We start from the raw sequence: 17,023 nt of genomic DNA on the forward strand, positions 1-17,023 counted from the left end.
GTCCAAGAATTGTATATAACAAGGATCATTGGGGGGAAAAATAGGCTTCTTCAACCACTTTTTGCGGAGACACAAAATAATTTCATCCCTTGCTTGGCCTATTGACCAGAGCAGTTGTTAGCAATGTTAAAACATGGTGAGCATTGAACTGGCCCATAGCAAGTTTTCAAACCAGTATTAGAGTGTAAGGAAATGGTTTTGGGAGCATTTAAATGCATCTGCATCAGATTTTTCTAATGTACCAGCAGCTGGCTCTTTGAACCGGGACCGGCAGTGTAATTCTGAAATCCGAAGCGTGCCGTGTCCCTGGGCACTTCGGGGAGACTTCGGATGCTGCAGTTTCTAAATCTGGGACATTGTTGAGGCCCAGGAAGCATAAACTGTGGTTTTAAAAAGTTTTTTTTTTGCTCTGAAGTAGTCAAAGTGATCAAAACAGGGTATTGGATGGGAGTTCAGTGCAGTGCAGCCAACGCAGTGAAGCCAGGTGTGTAGAGGTCAGGAGTAAAACTGGACTGAGGTGATGAAAAATATTTCAAATAATCAAGCTAGCAACCTCTTGCCCTGAATCTATTTGTTGTTATGCTGCTTTTATAGACGTTCTCTCTTCAAATACCCAGGAAACGCCACAATTCTGAATTTACACCACAGTAAATATTAATGGGTACACGTACGGTAGACCCTCACTATAACACCCTTCGTAATAGCAAACCTTAGACTCTAGCAAATGTGGTCCCTGGATCCCACCTCTAGCCCCGCCTGCTGTGTGGGGCGCTGAGATCTCCTCCAGTCCCAAGGCTGCGGGGTGGGGAGGTGACAGGTCCTCTGGCCCGGGGCCATTGCTGGGCGGAGTGCTCCCCTGGCCCTGGAGGATCTGTTTCCCTCCCCCCCGCTATAACAAACCCCTGGTTATACTGAACAGGGTTTGGATTATTATATTATTGGGGTTCATTATAGCGAGGGTGTACTGTAGCACTTACACACATCTCCTCCCTTTTGATCCGCTTGAAAGTTCTTCACTTGTCCGAGAACGTTCTCTTTGCTCAACCAACTGCAAATGCAACTTCCTGAATTTGACCTCCAAAGTTATGCATCAAAAATGATTCTGACACCTAAAATAAATTCTAGCTTGGGCCTTGGAGGATCAGGACCTTGGTTATTCTTAATAAAAGAGGGTTTTGTATCCCAAGCTGTGAGAGCTTCTTTTAATCTTGTCTTTTGAGACTTGGTATCAAGGTACATAAATAGCAGCTGTACTGAACATATCTGTGCTATCTGGGTATCTGCTCAGTGCTAACTGAGCTACCAGCATTCTGCTCCAGCATGCAAGGGGTTCACTTTATAACCCCTAATAAGCTTTTCAGGGGTATTCCAAGAAGAGCGGGTCCTGTCTAGGACATTACTTATGGGAATGCAACTGAATGATTATAATATTATTAGCAATTCTGAGATGGCTGAATTATTTAAATGATTAAGTTACAAAAGTTACACTAGGACTGAATCTCATTCAATTGCAGTATTTTTTTTTTTTTTTTTTACTCTGATGGGGCTTTAACTTGGTGATTTTTAGCTCTCCTCGTAGTAACTACAGGTAATGAGCACTGACTAAGCACTGAATTGAGCCAGGCAACTTACCTGTCCCTCTGGACTATTGAACACTAACCTCCAATTTAGGGGCTACAGTTATTTGTAAAATTAAAATATTTTTAGAGTCACCCCTGCCCCTGAATCAGAGCTAAATTTGACTAAAATTTGGATTAGCCGAGGTTTTAATTTTTCTGCTAATCTCTGTTCATCCTTCCATACCATCAGCAAACAAAGCCAGGTGAACAGGTGGAAATTAAGAGCTCTATGGTATGAGGGAATGTGAAAAAATATAACAACTAACAAGAAATTCTTTAAATGTATCAGAAGCCTGAGAGATTTGGTTGGTCTGCTGGACTACCAGGCAGTAAAGGAAATAATAACGATATGCAGAGAAGCTAAATGATTTCTTTGCATGAATCTTCACCACTCAGGTATCACACACAACATCCTATCTTGAACCTACTCTGTTTTCAGGTATCAAAGAAAAGGCATTGTCAGAGATTGAAGTGTCAAAAGAAGAGGAATTGGAACAGATTGCTAAACTAAATAAATTTCCAGATTAGGTGGTAGACATTCAAGAATTCAAAGGGAATTTAAGAATGAAGTGACTGGGAACCAGGTTTTTATAGGTATTTAGATGCCTACAGATGCGGATAGGCTTTTAGTGGGATTTTCAAAAGCACCTAGGCTCAAGCTCCCATTGATTTCTATGTGACTTGGCTTGAACTGCAGGAAGTCTCCACCTAGGAGAATGTTTGGTTTGTGAAACAGAATTTGCAGGAAAATCTATTCAGTAGAGCTTTAGGAGTGCACTAAATATAGCAGTTAACAGTTCAAACACTTATAAAAATAAGTTAAAGCTTACTTTATCAAAGCTAAATATTGCAGATTATATGGAGAAAACCAAATAAAAACCAAATCCAAATCAAACATGGGAAAGTGCTTTATTGTGAATTATACACCTTCAACAAAAATGTCAATTTTAATTTGCAGACTTTATGTTCATGCAGGTTAAAATTCAGTAAACTGGGAACACCCAGCCTCTGTAAACTGAACAGTCCTCCTTGAGTACTTTCAGACCAAAGTCACAACATTTTGTTTGGGTAAAAAGTAGTTTTTTAAAAGTCTCAAAATGTTTATTTTCAAAATCTGTTAAAATAATATCCAGGAATGGCTTAAATTAAGCATGTTTCTACTCTGAAAATCGATTTATGTAAAAATACGTCCTCCTTACTCATGGTTCCCTGTGTGTATCAGTCACATCTGCTTTCTGTAGAGAAAGAAATTTAGTTTTTATGGGTTTCCCTTTCTTTTGCTAGCACTGTAGTAGTTAACATGACTAAGGAAGAAAGCTGAATTTTTTTCCTTCTTATGCCTCCTTGGAATTGTTTACTAAGTTCCAATCAGTCACACCTGTGCAAACCAATTGATCGCATCAGCGGTTAGGCAGGGGTTGTTGAGGGCAGAATTTGACTTGCAAAACTTTTGTTACCTGTGTTGTATGAGAAGGAAAGAACTCACCTGGCTGTTGGCTGCATTAAGTATTGGCCTGCAGGTCACACTCCTGTATGATCTGCTATACTTAGGCACAATAGCGAGAATTGAAGATATTTTAGTTTCTTTGCTTTTGAAGGTTTAGGCCTGATACTTTAATGTTTTAACCTGATGGCATGGTTTTAGGTGTGTAAATAATGTTTTACATGCAATGGTATTTAACCTTTGCTCTAATCTTCTACTAGAGAGATGAGCTTGCAGGTTTTTTTCCCCCAGGAAAATGTCATTGAATCATTAAACAACTAGATACAGAATGTAGAAAACTAATAACTTTTTTTTTTTTTTTCAATTAAGAAAGGCTTCATGAAAGCTGATTTTCCCCCCACTCCCCATTTTGATGTTTCAGGCAAGCTAGTGAGTTTTTTGACAAAGAACTATCTTCTTTATTTATAAGTTTAAAATTGACTGTACATGATTGTCTTTCACATACTATATAGTGAGCAATAATGTGCCAGAGAGAATGTAAAGTGGAGGTTCTGTGTTTCTTGACCCAATTGACAGACTCCAAACTGGGAATTAAGAGACCTGGGTGTTAATCCCAATTCTGCCAACAGGGCTGCTGTGTAACCTTGGACACGTCACTTCACCTCTTTGTGCCTCAGTTTCCTCCTTTGTAAAGTGTTTTGATGTCTATGAATAAAAAGCACTATATAAGAGCTGGGCGGTATTTATTATTATTATTAATTTATTTATTTATTTTATTGGCTATTCCCCTCTTATGTTCAAAGTGTGACCAAGTGTAAGAAAAATAAAAATCCGTGAACTAAGATCCATTTTGTAATTTCTCTCTGATATATTTCAGTCGTTTTACTTTTCTGCTTGTCACAGCTTACCTGGTACCTTTTAAAAACCGTGGCCAAAATTTTCAAACTTAGGTGTTTTAGGTGCACCTAAATGAAAGTGATCTTATTTCCAGAGGTGCTGATAATCCATTGTCCTTTGGGGACTTTGGGGACTCAGCACCTCTGAAAATCAAGTCACTTTAATCTAGGTGGCCCACTATGGATTAGGTGGCTAACTTGCAAACCTTTGACCTGTTCAAATAGTGGGTGGCATTGGTATAGTTGTCGTGTTTCATTTCCTTTGTCTTAATTTAGAGTGACGTGTCCATGACCTCATGTACATTTAAACCTGGCAACACCCTGTGACAATCTGGCTGTTTTTGGCTCTTTCAGAAATGCCAGAGGCCGCATTTTTAACTTCTTCTTGCTGCTCTGCCCTTCCATAGGTGGATAAAGTTTGAAGAGAAAGTGGAACAGGGCGGAGAGAGATGGAGCAAGCCTCATGTCGCGACGTTGTCCCTGCACAGCTTGTTCGAACTGAGGACGTGTATAGAGAAAGGATCCATCCTGCTTGATTTGGAGGCCACTTCTCTCCCTCAGGTAGTGGGTAAGTAAGCTTCCATGGAGGCTCTTTCAATAATCCTCCCCCCCACCACCACCCCCAATGCTCTCTTCCTCAGAGCCTGAATAATGGCTGTCAGTGAAAGTGAAAGACTGAGCTTGTTGGCTTCCATGCCAACCCATGTGCCAGGCTTTCTGGAATGACAGGAGTAGCTTGGGCTGGGTGGCTTGGAAGATACAAAGTCCTTCACCTGTAGCATACGGCCCTGCTTGGTTGTGGTTGAAAGCTATTGCCATTCAATGGCTCTTCAGTAGCCTATGCAAAACGATTGATGCTTTCAGTCCAGCTCTGAGTGAATAGACGTCCATGTCATAGGAACCACCGTTACATTTGCCATGAACGAGCACGTCTGTTGGCCATCTCACCTGAGAAGTGGAGCAGTGGATGAGAATGGAGAGTAACTTATTCTCTTGCTCCTAGAGGTGATTGCTCCCAGTCAGGGTTCAGGCACATTAGAGCAATGTGGGGTAGCTTGCATCACTGCTACCTGTGTTGTCACTGTTCTGTGCATGAAGGGGGATGCACACTCCACTGCTGTCAGACTTTACATGTTGGGCTTTGCAAAAGCGCTCAGTGTTGGTCTATCTCTGCTCCCAATGAACTCACTGGTAATAGTACCATTGACGACAGAATTAGGCTAATGCTGAGCACTACATTCCACAGTTCCTCTTTGAGGGACTCACTCTACTTGCCTCTAAAACTACTATAGCGACTTCAGGGTAGAGTTGTTCCAGGGCTAAGCATGAGTTTGCCCTCAAAATATCATGGGATTGATTTTAAAAATGAGATTTTAAAAAATAAGAAATCTTAGGTTATTTTTATTTTCTTTCACCTTTTTGAGCCTGTAGGGTTCACATTTCCAAGACTTTCTCTGTAACCATGAGTAGATTTTTTTTTTTTTTTTTTTTTATCTCTCACTTAATGACATGGCTCCAGGAGCTGAGGCTTGAAGAAAAACAGCAAATATCATTAGTGGGCAACACTGCAATTTAATCTTTGAGAATATTTACCCTCTACTTGTTTAAGGGAAAAACTATAGACACATTTAATGAGAGAAACTGAATTCCTTTTATAATGAATTACCCTGTGAATTGGTATTTCTCTTTCTGTTTATTATTAATTCATGGTGTAACAGAATAACAGAGAAATAGTTTCCACATCCAAGGTGATATTCAAGCACGTCACTAATACCAGCTACAAGAGTGCAGCAGTTACAGTCTGTGTTAGTTAAACCCTCACCTGGGGCTTTTTGCTTTGTGGCATTAACGAATTCATAGATTGGATCTCACTTTGTAATAGCAGAACTGAGCATAGTTTTAGTGGTTCAGTTTTACCTATTTGCTGATAGTGTTGGTACTTGTTTGAGGACTTCTGAGCTCTCCTCTGCTCTGTGGATTCTCTAAGATTCCTTTTTCTCATTGTTGGGGGGGAATACCCTTGAGTGATATGTTTGTGACTCAAACCAGTGACCTATATCTGTCTAAAAAGCACGTTTCCCAACTCCTTCCTATAAAACAAAAAATAAATGGCAGCATGATTTTATCTAAAAAGATGTAACTGGCAACATCAGTAAATTTCCCCAACCTCCTCCTCTGCCTGAGCTCCAAGCCAGGGCTAAATTCTTCGCCAGGTTGCTTTAATATGAATTTTTAACTTCCCTGTACTCTGGATTTACTCTTCGTTAAAAGCATGCGCTTATTACCTCTTATTGACTGAGGGAAATTCCTTAGCCCGATCCCTTATCACCCGGAAATCCACTTTTGTTTCCACACCTTTGTTCTTACAGGAATCCCAGTTAAAAGCACAAACTGTTTCCCTAAGTCATCTTCAAACCCAAACTGCTTCCTGTAACTTGAAACAACTTTAAAGATTTCTCCTCGAAACTTTGAGCGTGCACCCTTCCACCCCCAAGAAACTGGCCTTGTCTACAAGGGGAAGTTGGTCCAAAATAGCTAGGGTATGAATTTAAAGAGCAGTAGGTGTTCCACACTAACTCCTCTGTGGACGCTCTTATTCGGCACTAGGGGTGCCCTTTTGCGGTTTAAGGTTAATCCACTTCTGCATTAGCTATTCCAGGCTTTTCCTCTGTGTAGATAAGGCTCATCTGAAAAATGGCAGGAATAATGGGTATATGTAGGTATGTTGGATTATTGCTGAAAATGGAGCCAAAGCAAGTACTGTATCGACTTGATGTGGGACATTAGACATCAAATGAGGAATGCCCTTTAAACTACGGAGCATCCCCCATTCTAAGCTCACCTTGCAACTGGACTGTGATCACCAGACTATAGGCCACCAAATAATCATCAGTTGGTATCCGCTTTTACTTGCTACTGTCCTGATTGGCTTCAGGCTCTGTATGGCAATGCTACTTCCCTAAGCCAGATAGACCCTCTCAGCAATTTAATTTTAATTAATTCATGCAAGAAGGTATCAACTGTATTTTGATTGACACTAGGTGCTGGGTGGGAGGAATTTCAAATGTCAAGTGTTATCTTAGACTCCAATCATGCAAAGACCCATTGACTTCAGTGCATTTGGCCTGTTATCATTAGAATAGCTCAAAGCTTATTTTCTCTATTGACTTCAGTGGGATTACTCACTGCATAAAGTCAAGCATGTGTACATTTCTGCAGGATCTTGATCATCGATTGTAAGCTTCTTAGGGCAGGAACGGTTTTCCTCTGTGTTGTGGATAGCACTGAGCAAGCTATCTGTGCTCCCCACATAAGAATTGATATGTATAAATAACTTGTGTGCACATACAGAACAATGTACAAGAGCCATTGATGATGTACAATTATTTGTCCAGCCACAGCTTGCAAATAATAAACCATTAAGAAACAAAATAAATTGCACATGTTTATACACAGAACTGTCATCTTTGATGTTAGAAAAAATATTGATACAGTCTGTGGCAATCTGATTCTGAAACAAGAATAGTCACCAAGAGTGCACCTGACCAGTGCTCTGTGCTCCGTGCTCCCCTCGGGTACTGTGTTACCTTATGGGGTCAATAGTTGTGGACCAGGCTAAGGCTACACTGGCAACCATCAGTGGTTTGAGCATTGGCCTGCTAAACCCAGGGTTGTGAGTTCAATCCTTGAGGGGGCCATTTGGGGATCTGGGGCCAAAAAAAAAGACAACAAAAAACGGTCAGGGACAGTACTTGGTCCTGCTAGTGAAGGCAGGGGACTGGACTCGATGACCTTTCAAAGTCTCTTCCAGTTCTATAAGATAGGTACATCTACCTCATCATCCATGATCCTCCAAGATGGCTTTGTTCATGAAGGACACGGAAACAGGAGTGCTGGTTGGAAGTAAGAGGAAGAAGTGTCATGAATGTTTTCTTGTGCTTTATTTTTATTTTATTTCAAAGGTAAAAAAAAAAAAGTGCCCAGCTCTATAATTGGTTGAAAAATTGCGGGGTGAAGGGGAGAAGGGGAAACAAACATTTCATTAGCCTTCCCTCACCCCCTTTTTTGTTTTGATGCCAATATTTGAAAAATTTCAACCAGCTCTATTAGAAATGCTGCAGTGGCATTTTGAGAGCTAGAGGCAGAGCTTTTGTGATGCTGCGTCTTAGGTTGTGGAGCACCTTACTGGAAGAGGTTAAAATGAGATAGCCCATCCTTTTTCAGCGGAGACCCCAGTGCAAAACCAACCTTAGCAACCCTACTAGCAATAACAGGAAAGCAGGAGGTAGGAGGAGGATGGAAAAAGAAGGGGAAGAAGAGAAGGAAGGAAAATAAAGTTGTAGCACCAGAGCATAGGTAGGAATGAGGGGACTCCTCCACATTGATTGTTATGCTTATCATTGTATTGTATTTCACATTTAGATACTCAGGTGATTGGAATGCTAAAAATAGCTAAGGGCTTGTCAACATGGTGCCGCAATCTCGACTACAGGGTTGTGAAATGTAGTGTGCTTTTAACATGTTGTCCTCTGCCCTATATAGACCCTGCTGCCGTGCACTGAAAAGTTTCTAGTACACATCAGTGTAGTTCCGTTTCAAACAGGGCTATGTTCACGTGCACTAGGTACCTAAGACAGCGAGTCAGCTATGCATTAGCAGCCTTCTCTGCGTATGCGTGAAGGGAATACTACAGGCTGTGTGTAGCATCAGAAACATAAAACTTTCAAGTTCACATCTGTTAGGAAAAGACTACTTCACAATCACTGCTTCGTAGAGAATGTTTCTCATATTTTTGACACAGCTGGCGAGACCCAAAATTGATATGATGGGCCAGTTTTCAGAATAGGGTGGTAAAAGGGGGTAGGACTTGGCCCATGGTGTGAGTGCTCTGTGCCTACAAAGGAGGGGACTGAAGGGAAGTGAGGGGATTTGCTCCACAGAGCTGCTGATGTCTTTTGAGCACCATGGCGAGATGCTTTTTGTATGAAAAGAACTATAGTATTGCATGACCTCTGGTGACTGCTGTAAATACTATATTCTCACTGATGTATGAGAATTTTCATTAAACAAGAAACAGAAAACAAGCTAGTTAGAGTAATCTCTGGTGGAAGCACAGTTAAAATAAACAATAACTTGGTTTTAGAATCAGTAAAAATAGCATAATTGATTAATTTCTGAAAGTTCTCCACATAAAAACAGTGAAATTTTGTCTCGTAGGCTAGGGTCCAAATGCGTCCTGGTATGAAGTCACCATCAGGTGAGGCATGTTCCTTTTATAGTTTAAGAGCCAGATTTACAAAAGCTGCCTTTAACATGAGGCTTACAATTTTGAAGCACTCCAAGTTTTGTGTGCTAATAGGGTTAAATAGCTGCTTTTATGTCTGTCTCTCATACGGCACCAAGCACAGTCTTTGATTCATAAATAATAACTGTGAAATTTGTATGCAAAAACTGGAGATAAAATACCCAAAAGCCAGCCACTAAAATTGGAGACCCAAAACTTTAATCACCCAAAATTAGAGGGCTGGTTGAGGCCACTTTGAAAATGTGGCCCTAAATATTCTTTTCTTCCCCTTAAATCTGTGCTCTTATCACTGATGAATTAAATCAAAAATTAATAGCTATGGTTGATATAACCATATTTCTTGCTCTGCTGCTGTAGAAGCCAGATAGGCAGTAGAGGGACAACTAGTTAACTGCAAACTCCATTCCTGGAGTTATACAGTCACTGATGACTTCATTAATGATGATGACGACAAACAAGAAAGTAAAACTCACAGATTTGTTGCTTTGTACTGTATCAGGAGCATGGAAGGTGGGGAAGAGGAGTTAGTTTGCCAAGTGGAAAAAAAGATAAAATTGACAGGGAAAGAAAAGTTGACCTTCTCCACAGGTGTTTAAATAAATAGAATACAAACAGTAAAAATTAAATGGAAAAATGCACAAAGCCTCTTTTTTGCAAAATGTCTTTTGTTTGCACACATGTACACACATGTAAACACAAACACACACACATGCTCAGGTGAATTGGAGTAGAAATTTTAGGCTTTTTTCTTAGTGATTTGAAAGAATTAATTCTAGGTTGGCATATGACAACTGATGCCCTGAACTAATTGAGTTGGCAAATTTTTGCCCATTGTATTTCTAACTTCCCACAAGTTTTTTTTTTTTTTTTTTTTTAAATTAGCACAAGTGAAAGTAAGAGCTGAGACCTTCCCTCCAGGAACAAAAACATTGAATTAATAAAATGGGTAACTTAATATATGACTTGAATGGGGAATTAAGATTCTCAGTAAATGTGTCTATCTCTTTTGTTTTTATAAGGATTTCCCTGATATAGGGACAGAATGAGAAGGTTGATGAGAAGGGGGAAGGTTTGGAATGGGGCTGGAAGCAGTTATATGGAGACTTAGTTAAGGCAGAAACATGCAGGTGTTAAAACGATACATTTTTGCCTGAACTGACAATACTGATGGTCAGCAGAGGTGATAATTCCAATGCTGCTCCCTTCTGCAGATAATTTGAGTGAGGCAGTGGTTGGGGGTTGCAGGAAGAGTCTTAGTAAAGAGCAAGAAAAAGAAAATGCTCTTGGACTTGAGACCCCATAAATCCTGGAATATTTGCCTTTGGATGACTTTCCCAAGTTCATATTTATAAGAGAATTTCTTTAGGGATCATAGAATTGAGAGTGAGTTCTACCTCATGTAGTTGATGTTAATTTACTGTGGATGTAGGGGTAAACTGTAGTTTAATTGTTCAGTCATTCCCAGGAATTTTACTCCATAGTTCTTGTTAAATTGCATTTAGTTGGAGACCTCTGGAGTGAAATTCTGGCCCTATTGAAGTCAATAGACGTTGGAGCCAGAATTTCACCTGTGGTGTTGCTGTAGCATCTTGATGACAGTAGGTATCCATGAGCATTTTTCATTTTGTGTAGCAGATTCTTTCCCTTTCTGGATGATAGAGAGCAGTCCTTCCCTCTGAAGTCAATGCAATTACTAGTGTGAGTGTTGTGGGATCTAGTCTTATATTGGTATGATAGCAGTGTTTCTTTTAGGGGCCTCCTGGAACAGGGCTGGTGACTTTTGGAAGACAAACATACTTACGTTTTGTTTCAAAAGAAATTCTTAAAAGGGAAACCTACTTTTAAACATAAAAAAATCACGTTATTAAAGAAAAAAAAATGTTGGGAGAAGAGGGAAAGCCCTGGAACAAGTAGGTTGAACTCAAGAAACCAGGCACTTAGCTGAAGCTAGCAGGCTAATAATTGTTTAAATAACTTTACTCTTTGTGATTTTTCTCCCCTCTCCATTCCCTTATTTCTTTTTGTTACAGAGATGGTTGTTGACAATCAAATTGAGACGGGCCTGTTGAAACTAGACATGAAGGACAAGGTCACCTACACGCTGCTCAGGAAGCACCGGCACCAGACCAAGAAATCCAACCTACGCTCTCTGGCTGACATCGGGAAGACCGTCTCCAGTGCAAGTAGGATGTTTACCAACCCTGATAATGGTAATGCAGAGGCCAGTTGGCTGTAGCCTTCCCTTTGAAAGAAACCCACAAAAACTAACTCCATTGCCATCTCATGCCCATGCTTTTTCTAACACGCAAGTAGTGTAGTGGGCCCTACTGATGATCATCAGTTATGGGCTCTGCTGCTGTGGCATGTTGCTCTATCCATATCTTTGCTGGACTAACTGGGTAAACACGAGAGGGTACAGTGCTAGGTATCTGATAGCAGAATACAATAATCCATGGGGCTCACAGAGTAATACTTGCAGTGACACTTTCACATGATGTTGGGGAGGTGATAAAGATCAGTGAGTGTGTTCAGTATGAGAACTTATAGGGGGAAAAAGTGCCTGAGACCCTAAAGGCTAGTTGTGTAATCTTTTTTTATAAATATAGACCATGTTTTTATGCATATTAAAGTTTCTTACAGAAGGTACATAGACCTTTAAAGCAAGGCCCCTGAATATAATTATAAGATAGTAAAAGCGAGCTCAGTTTTTATACACTCTGACCATTGTTCGGTGTGGTGAAAGCTGATTTCCGTGAAGCTTTGTTCATCCTAAGCGAAATCATCGTATGAAAGTGTCTGTATGTATATAAACAGATATAGGGGTGTTTGTGTCCCTTAAATATGCAGTTGTATGTGTGTATTTGTAGGCACGTATGTGTGCGTATAGTTTATACTTATACTTTATGCATAAGTAGCAACTCTGTAGCTAAAAGTGCATTGAGATTTGCACTTAGTAAAGCAGACCTGTTAGAAAATAGTATCCAGAAAAGCAAGAACAACATGTTAAGCCAGTGAGAGGGCTTCGGCATGGTTTGGAATTTTGCAAACTGTCTAAGTGTTGTATGAAGAACATTTACAAGTTACCGTTTTAAAATAGCAGGAAGTCAAAGTGAGGTGATGGTAATAATACCGTACTAATGGCAGTGAAGTCACTCCGCTTTCTGCATTCTTCCTCAAAATGCATGCCAGCATCTCCCTCGTCATATTTTATTGTTTAAATAACATTTCCTCTTTCATACTGTCCTTTATTTTTGGGGCTTATTTGTGAGAGAGAGTGAGAGAGAAATACTTGCATTCAATAATAAAAAAAACTTATTGCATACCAGTGCCTTGAATAAAGCTGCATTCAGAACAAGAAAATAAGGGGGGAGTAGAATCAATCAAGGGAGTGTCTTGGGAGTGAACTTTTTCAGAATGTCTGCATTAGATTTTGGTAGAGTGAAAAAGGAGGCTATGGTTCCAACAGCACTGTACAGAAAGTTATACTCATGCTGAACTTCAATATAGAGGAAAGAATGATAGGATTTGCCATGTTAGATCAGATGGTTGGTTCATCCCAAAGAATATGGGGCCTGACGAAAAGCTGTTCAAGTCAATGGAAGGACTTGCGCTGACTTCAGTGGGCTTTGGATCAGGCCCATATTGCAAGTAGAAATGTCATGCTATACCTGATGCTTCAGAGAAAGATGTATAAACTGCAGGTCATGCGCCTAACTACTGTATAATGTACATTTGGTTAAGGGTACTTAATTCTTTTATGATCCCACAGAAACCAGTGAGATTTGATTGCCCTTATCTTAATGTACATAACTATTCAGAGTGTAACCTCTTACTGTGTGCTTGGGGCCTCTAAGTGCTACTGTAATTCACGTAGTAATCAAACAAATATTTTTATTAGTTACAAATAAAAATAATCCAGCCATAGTATTTGACTCTGGCCTCTAGTGTCAGTGAATTCCACAGGTTTAAGTCTATGGTGTCAGGAGTGCTAGAAACCCTTGTGATGATCTGATATTACTGTGTATGACATGTTTGGGATTGAAGACTCTTCAGAAGTGGTAAGGGATTCATTGACACTAAAGGGGAAAAAGTACATTGTATAGAATGTGCATTCCTCTCCCACACTTCATTTTCTGTCCTTTTTTTTTTTTTTTTTTATAAACACTGCCCCATATGCATGAATGGTGTCTCTCCTCTTTTGCGCCAGCTCTTCGTTCAATCCTTCACTTTTGCAGCTAAGCCCTTCGGTGATGAATCACCAAAATCTCCAACCATTTAACAGAAAACCCAGCCAAACAAAAATCAACCCAAAAACCCTGCAACATTATGAAATTGAATCATCAGCAGATCAGTTGTGTATTATGTATCTTAACAGTATTCTCTATCTCTCATAGCTTGTAAGCCCCTGAGGCAGTCATGGTGTCTTCCTCTATGTATTGTAGAGAGCTGAGTTTCTTGTCAGAACTGGTTAAAAAACATCGCTGATATATTTTGGAAATTGTGTGAGTGAGGGATAAGCACATAACCCTCATCTTTCTGTAAATTAATTTTTAGCCTAAAAAAACAACCCTTACTCAAGTTGCAAGTTGGGTCACCAATATAATGGCTAGATTTTTCGTTCATTTCTTTTTAGTGTTGGAAGAAGCATTGTGGTCCAGTGGCTCCACTGAACTGGACTTGAGACCTAGTCCTGTTCCTGGCACTGTCACTGATCTGCTGCGTGACCTTGGACAAGTCAGTTAATTGTTCAGTGCCTCTGTTTCCCCATCTATACATGGGGGGTAATAAATAGTGAAGTGTTATAAATTTGAAGTTAAAGAACTTAAACTTTAAATAAAGTGCTTTGAGCTCTAAGGATGAAAAGGGTTATATAAAAACTAAGTATAATAATAATAATTATTATTATTATTTATCAATGCCTTAATTAAAAAAAAAGTAAAACCAAAAGTGCCTTTGGATGCATGTACATCACTGCTTAGATTTCAGTGGGTGACCCACATTTACATCTGAAGGCAGAATTTGGCCTTTAAACCTATAGAAATGTAGTGAGAACAAGACAACAGCTGATTTTCATCTTGCCTGATAACAATAAAAGTGCCACCAGCCCATCGTGATTTCTGCCATGTAGATGATTCCTTTCAACAGTTCCATTTTGTTTGCCTTGTTTTGAAGCTTTCATAGAAATTTAAAATTTTTATTAAAGCTAATGTTAAAATTATATAATACATAGGTTAAGAAAAGAGTGTCTGTACATCTGGGTATAGTGCTTAAATTATTCAAAAGCACAAAGGTTGGTTTAAAAGTAATACAATGTGTATAGTACATAATCAGCAGTAACCCAAATAAGATTAATAAATTTAACGATACAATTATTACTACAGTGTATAGGAGGTTAATGAGAATGGCAGTGATAGTTCCTCCATAGAAGAGAATTGTGCCTTGCCTACTTCTCACCTCTCTGTTTATGGGCTGATAAGATATTTAAACAGCTGCTCTGTGTTCTGCCAATATCAGAACAGATAACTTCTAACCTCCAGTCCACCCTTAAAACAATTTAAACTAAGTTACCAAACTGATTTGAAAGTTACCATTAATTTGACTGGGCTTATACAATGATGTGTATGTTCATTAAAAAAGTATTGATGAAGTGACATTTAATGAGGTATAACTAGTTTATATACCATACTACATGTCCGTTAAACCTCAACATTTTATATAACTTATTGGCACTTAATGTGCAATAAAGATTTTTAAATGTGCGTTTGGAACCCATGATTTAACATGTTATCCAGTCTTATTAAATTGTTCCTGAAAATCATTTTCTTTACTAAACAATATTTTAACTGTATGACTATGCTCTTTTTTTAAAATGTGGATTGCCCATCTGCCGCTGGATTTCCAATAGCTTTTTTTTTTTGGAAACATTACCTTTATAAACTAAAAATAGAAAACATATAGTAAATATTTATAATTGTGCATGTTGCAGTAACTTAGAAGGGAGGAATACTCCATTCAGAATACAGTAACTCCTCACTTAAAGTCGTCCCGGTTAACGTTGTTTTGTTGTTATGTTGCTGATCAGTTAGGGAACATGCTCGTTTAAAGTTGTGCAATGCTCCCTTCTAACGTCGTTTGGCAGCCGCCTGCTTTGTCCACTGCTTGCAGGAAGAGCAGCCTGTTGGAGCTAGCTGGTGGGGGCTTGTAATCAGGGTGGACTATCAGCTCCCCGCTCCCCTAAGTTCCCTGTGCTGCAGCTGCCCAGCAGGCTAGCAATTGCTGGCATTGAGCTGTCCCTCCCCCACTGCCATGTGCTGCTCCTGCCCTCTGCCTTGGAGCTGCTCCCAGAGACTCCTGCTTGCTGTATGGGGGGAAAGGGGGAAAGTGGGGGGCTAATGTGAGGGTGCCCCCCTCCCCTCACTCCTGTACCCGCTTACCCCATTTCCATAGAGCAGGGGGTACATACGACAGGGTTCTGGACGGAGGGAGCTTTCAGGCAGCAGCTGTGGTCTCAGCAAGCTGATCTAATTAACAAGGCAGTGTACTTAAGACTGGGGTCAGCTACTTAAAGGGGAAATGTGCATCTCTCGCTCTCAGACACATGGTGTGTGTCTCTGTCTGCTATGCTCTCTCCCCTCCCTCCATGCCTGCTGCCTTGTAGAGTGAGGCTACATTAACAACCAATTAACCCTTGAGGGCTCAGCCAAATGCTAGTTCATCATTTAGCAGTAAGGCATTCCCTGCGAAATATCCCACCCTCTGACTTCACCACCTCAACCCAGCTTCACAATCATCATCGCTGTGTACCAGTATTAAATTGTTTAAAACTTATACTGTGTGTGTGTGTGTGTGTGTGTGTGTGTGTATATATATATATACATGTATGTATGTGTATGTATGTATGTATGTATGTATGTATGTATGTATCTTTTGTCTGGTGAAAAAAATTTCCCTGGAACCTAACCCCCTCATTTACATTAAATCTTATGGGGAAATTGGATTCGCTTAGCATCGTTTCGCTTAAAGTCACATTTTTCAGGAACATAACTACACCGTTAAGTGAGGAGTTACTGTAAATAGCTGCCCAAGGAAGGCCACCCTGGCAACCTCAGTGCATGGTGAGACCCAGTTGCTCACAATGATTCTTTAATGTACAGTCACGCCTCGCCTAACCTGCCCTTTAGACAAAATGGAAGTGCTCAATGGAAATGGAATTTTGGGGCAGCACAAAATTCTTTTTTTTTTTTTTTTCCCGGCTTCGCTGCTTGGGGCAGTAAAAAATCTGGAGCCGGCCCTGTACATTAGCAGTTGTGGTGCATCCTAGTGATTTAGGATCTTCCTACTGTGCGCTACAGCTCCCCTTCTGTGTTATCTTTACATATCACTATACTGTAGCCCTGATCTCGCAAACACATGTGTGAGTCACCATTGTCCTCCATGGGCCATACATAAAATTACTCTCACGTGTAAGTGTTTGCAGGGTCATGGGCTATTCTTGTTAATTGCTGCTAGCTCTAGAATTGAACTCTGTTATATATTTAATGGGACACTGTCAGGATGAAAGTAATATATATATATTTATTTTAAATATTGTTAAATGGAAATAATTTTTGAAAATAAAATTTACCTGTTACCCATTTTGATTTTTGCTCTTTGGTTTGGAAAATAAAACTAGGCTTAGAAGTTTCACTTTCTTCTCTATCTCCTCCTTAGCACTAGGTCACTTACTATTCTAAAAGGAGGAAGAACAGTTTAAAACAAA

The 17,023-nt window shown here is 39.8% G+C and overlaps 1 protein-coding gene across 2 annotated transcripts in view; it reads left to right on the forward strand.

Moving 5' to 3' along the window:
• SLC4A4 (solute carrier family 4 member 4) overlaps positions 1-17,023 on the forward strand; it is a 246,793-nt gene that overhangs the window by 110,870 nt on the left and 118,900 nt on the right. Inside the window, exons 5-6 of one of the 2 annotated variants that reach the window (XM_026653263.1) lie at positions 4,367-4,527; positions 11,295-11,474. In XM_026653263.1, the coding sequence (XP_026509048.1) occupies positions 4,367-4,527; positions 11,295-11,474 (341 nt within the window). The remainder of the gene's footprint in view (positions 1-4,366; positions 4,528-11,294; positions 11,475-17,023) is intronic. The other variant, XM_026653265.1, reaches the window with a different exon arrangement.

The sequence above is a fragment of the Terrapene carolina genome, unplaced genomic scaffold, assembly GCF_002925995.2.
Source record: "Terrapene carolina triunguis isolate 2854851 unplaced genomic scaffold, T_m_triunguis-2.0 Scaffold136, whole genome shotgun sequence".
In the NCBI taxonomy this organism is placed as follows: domain Eukaryota; kingdom Metazoa; phylum Chordata; order Testudines; family Emydidae; genus Terrapene; species Terrapene triunguis.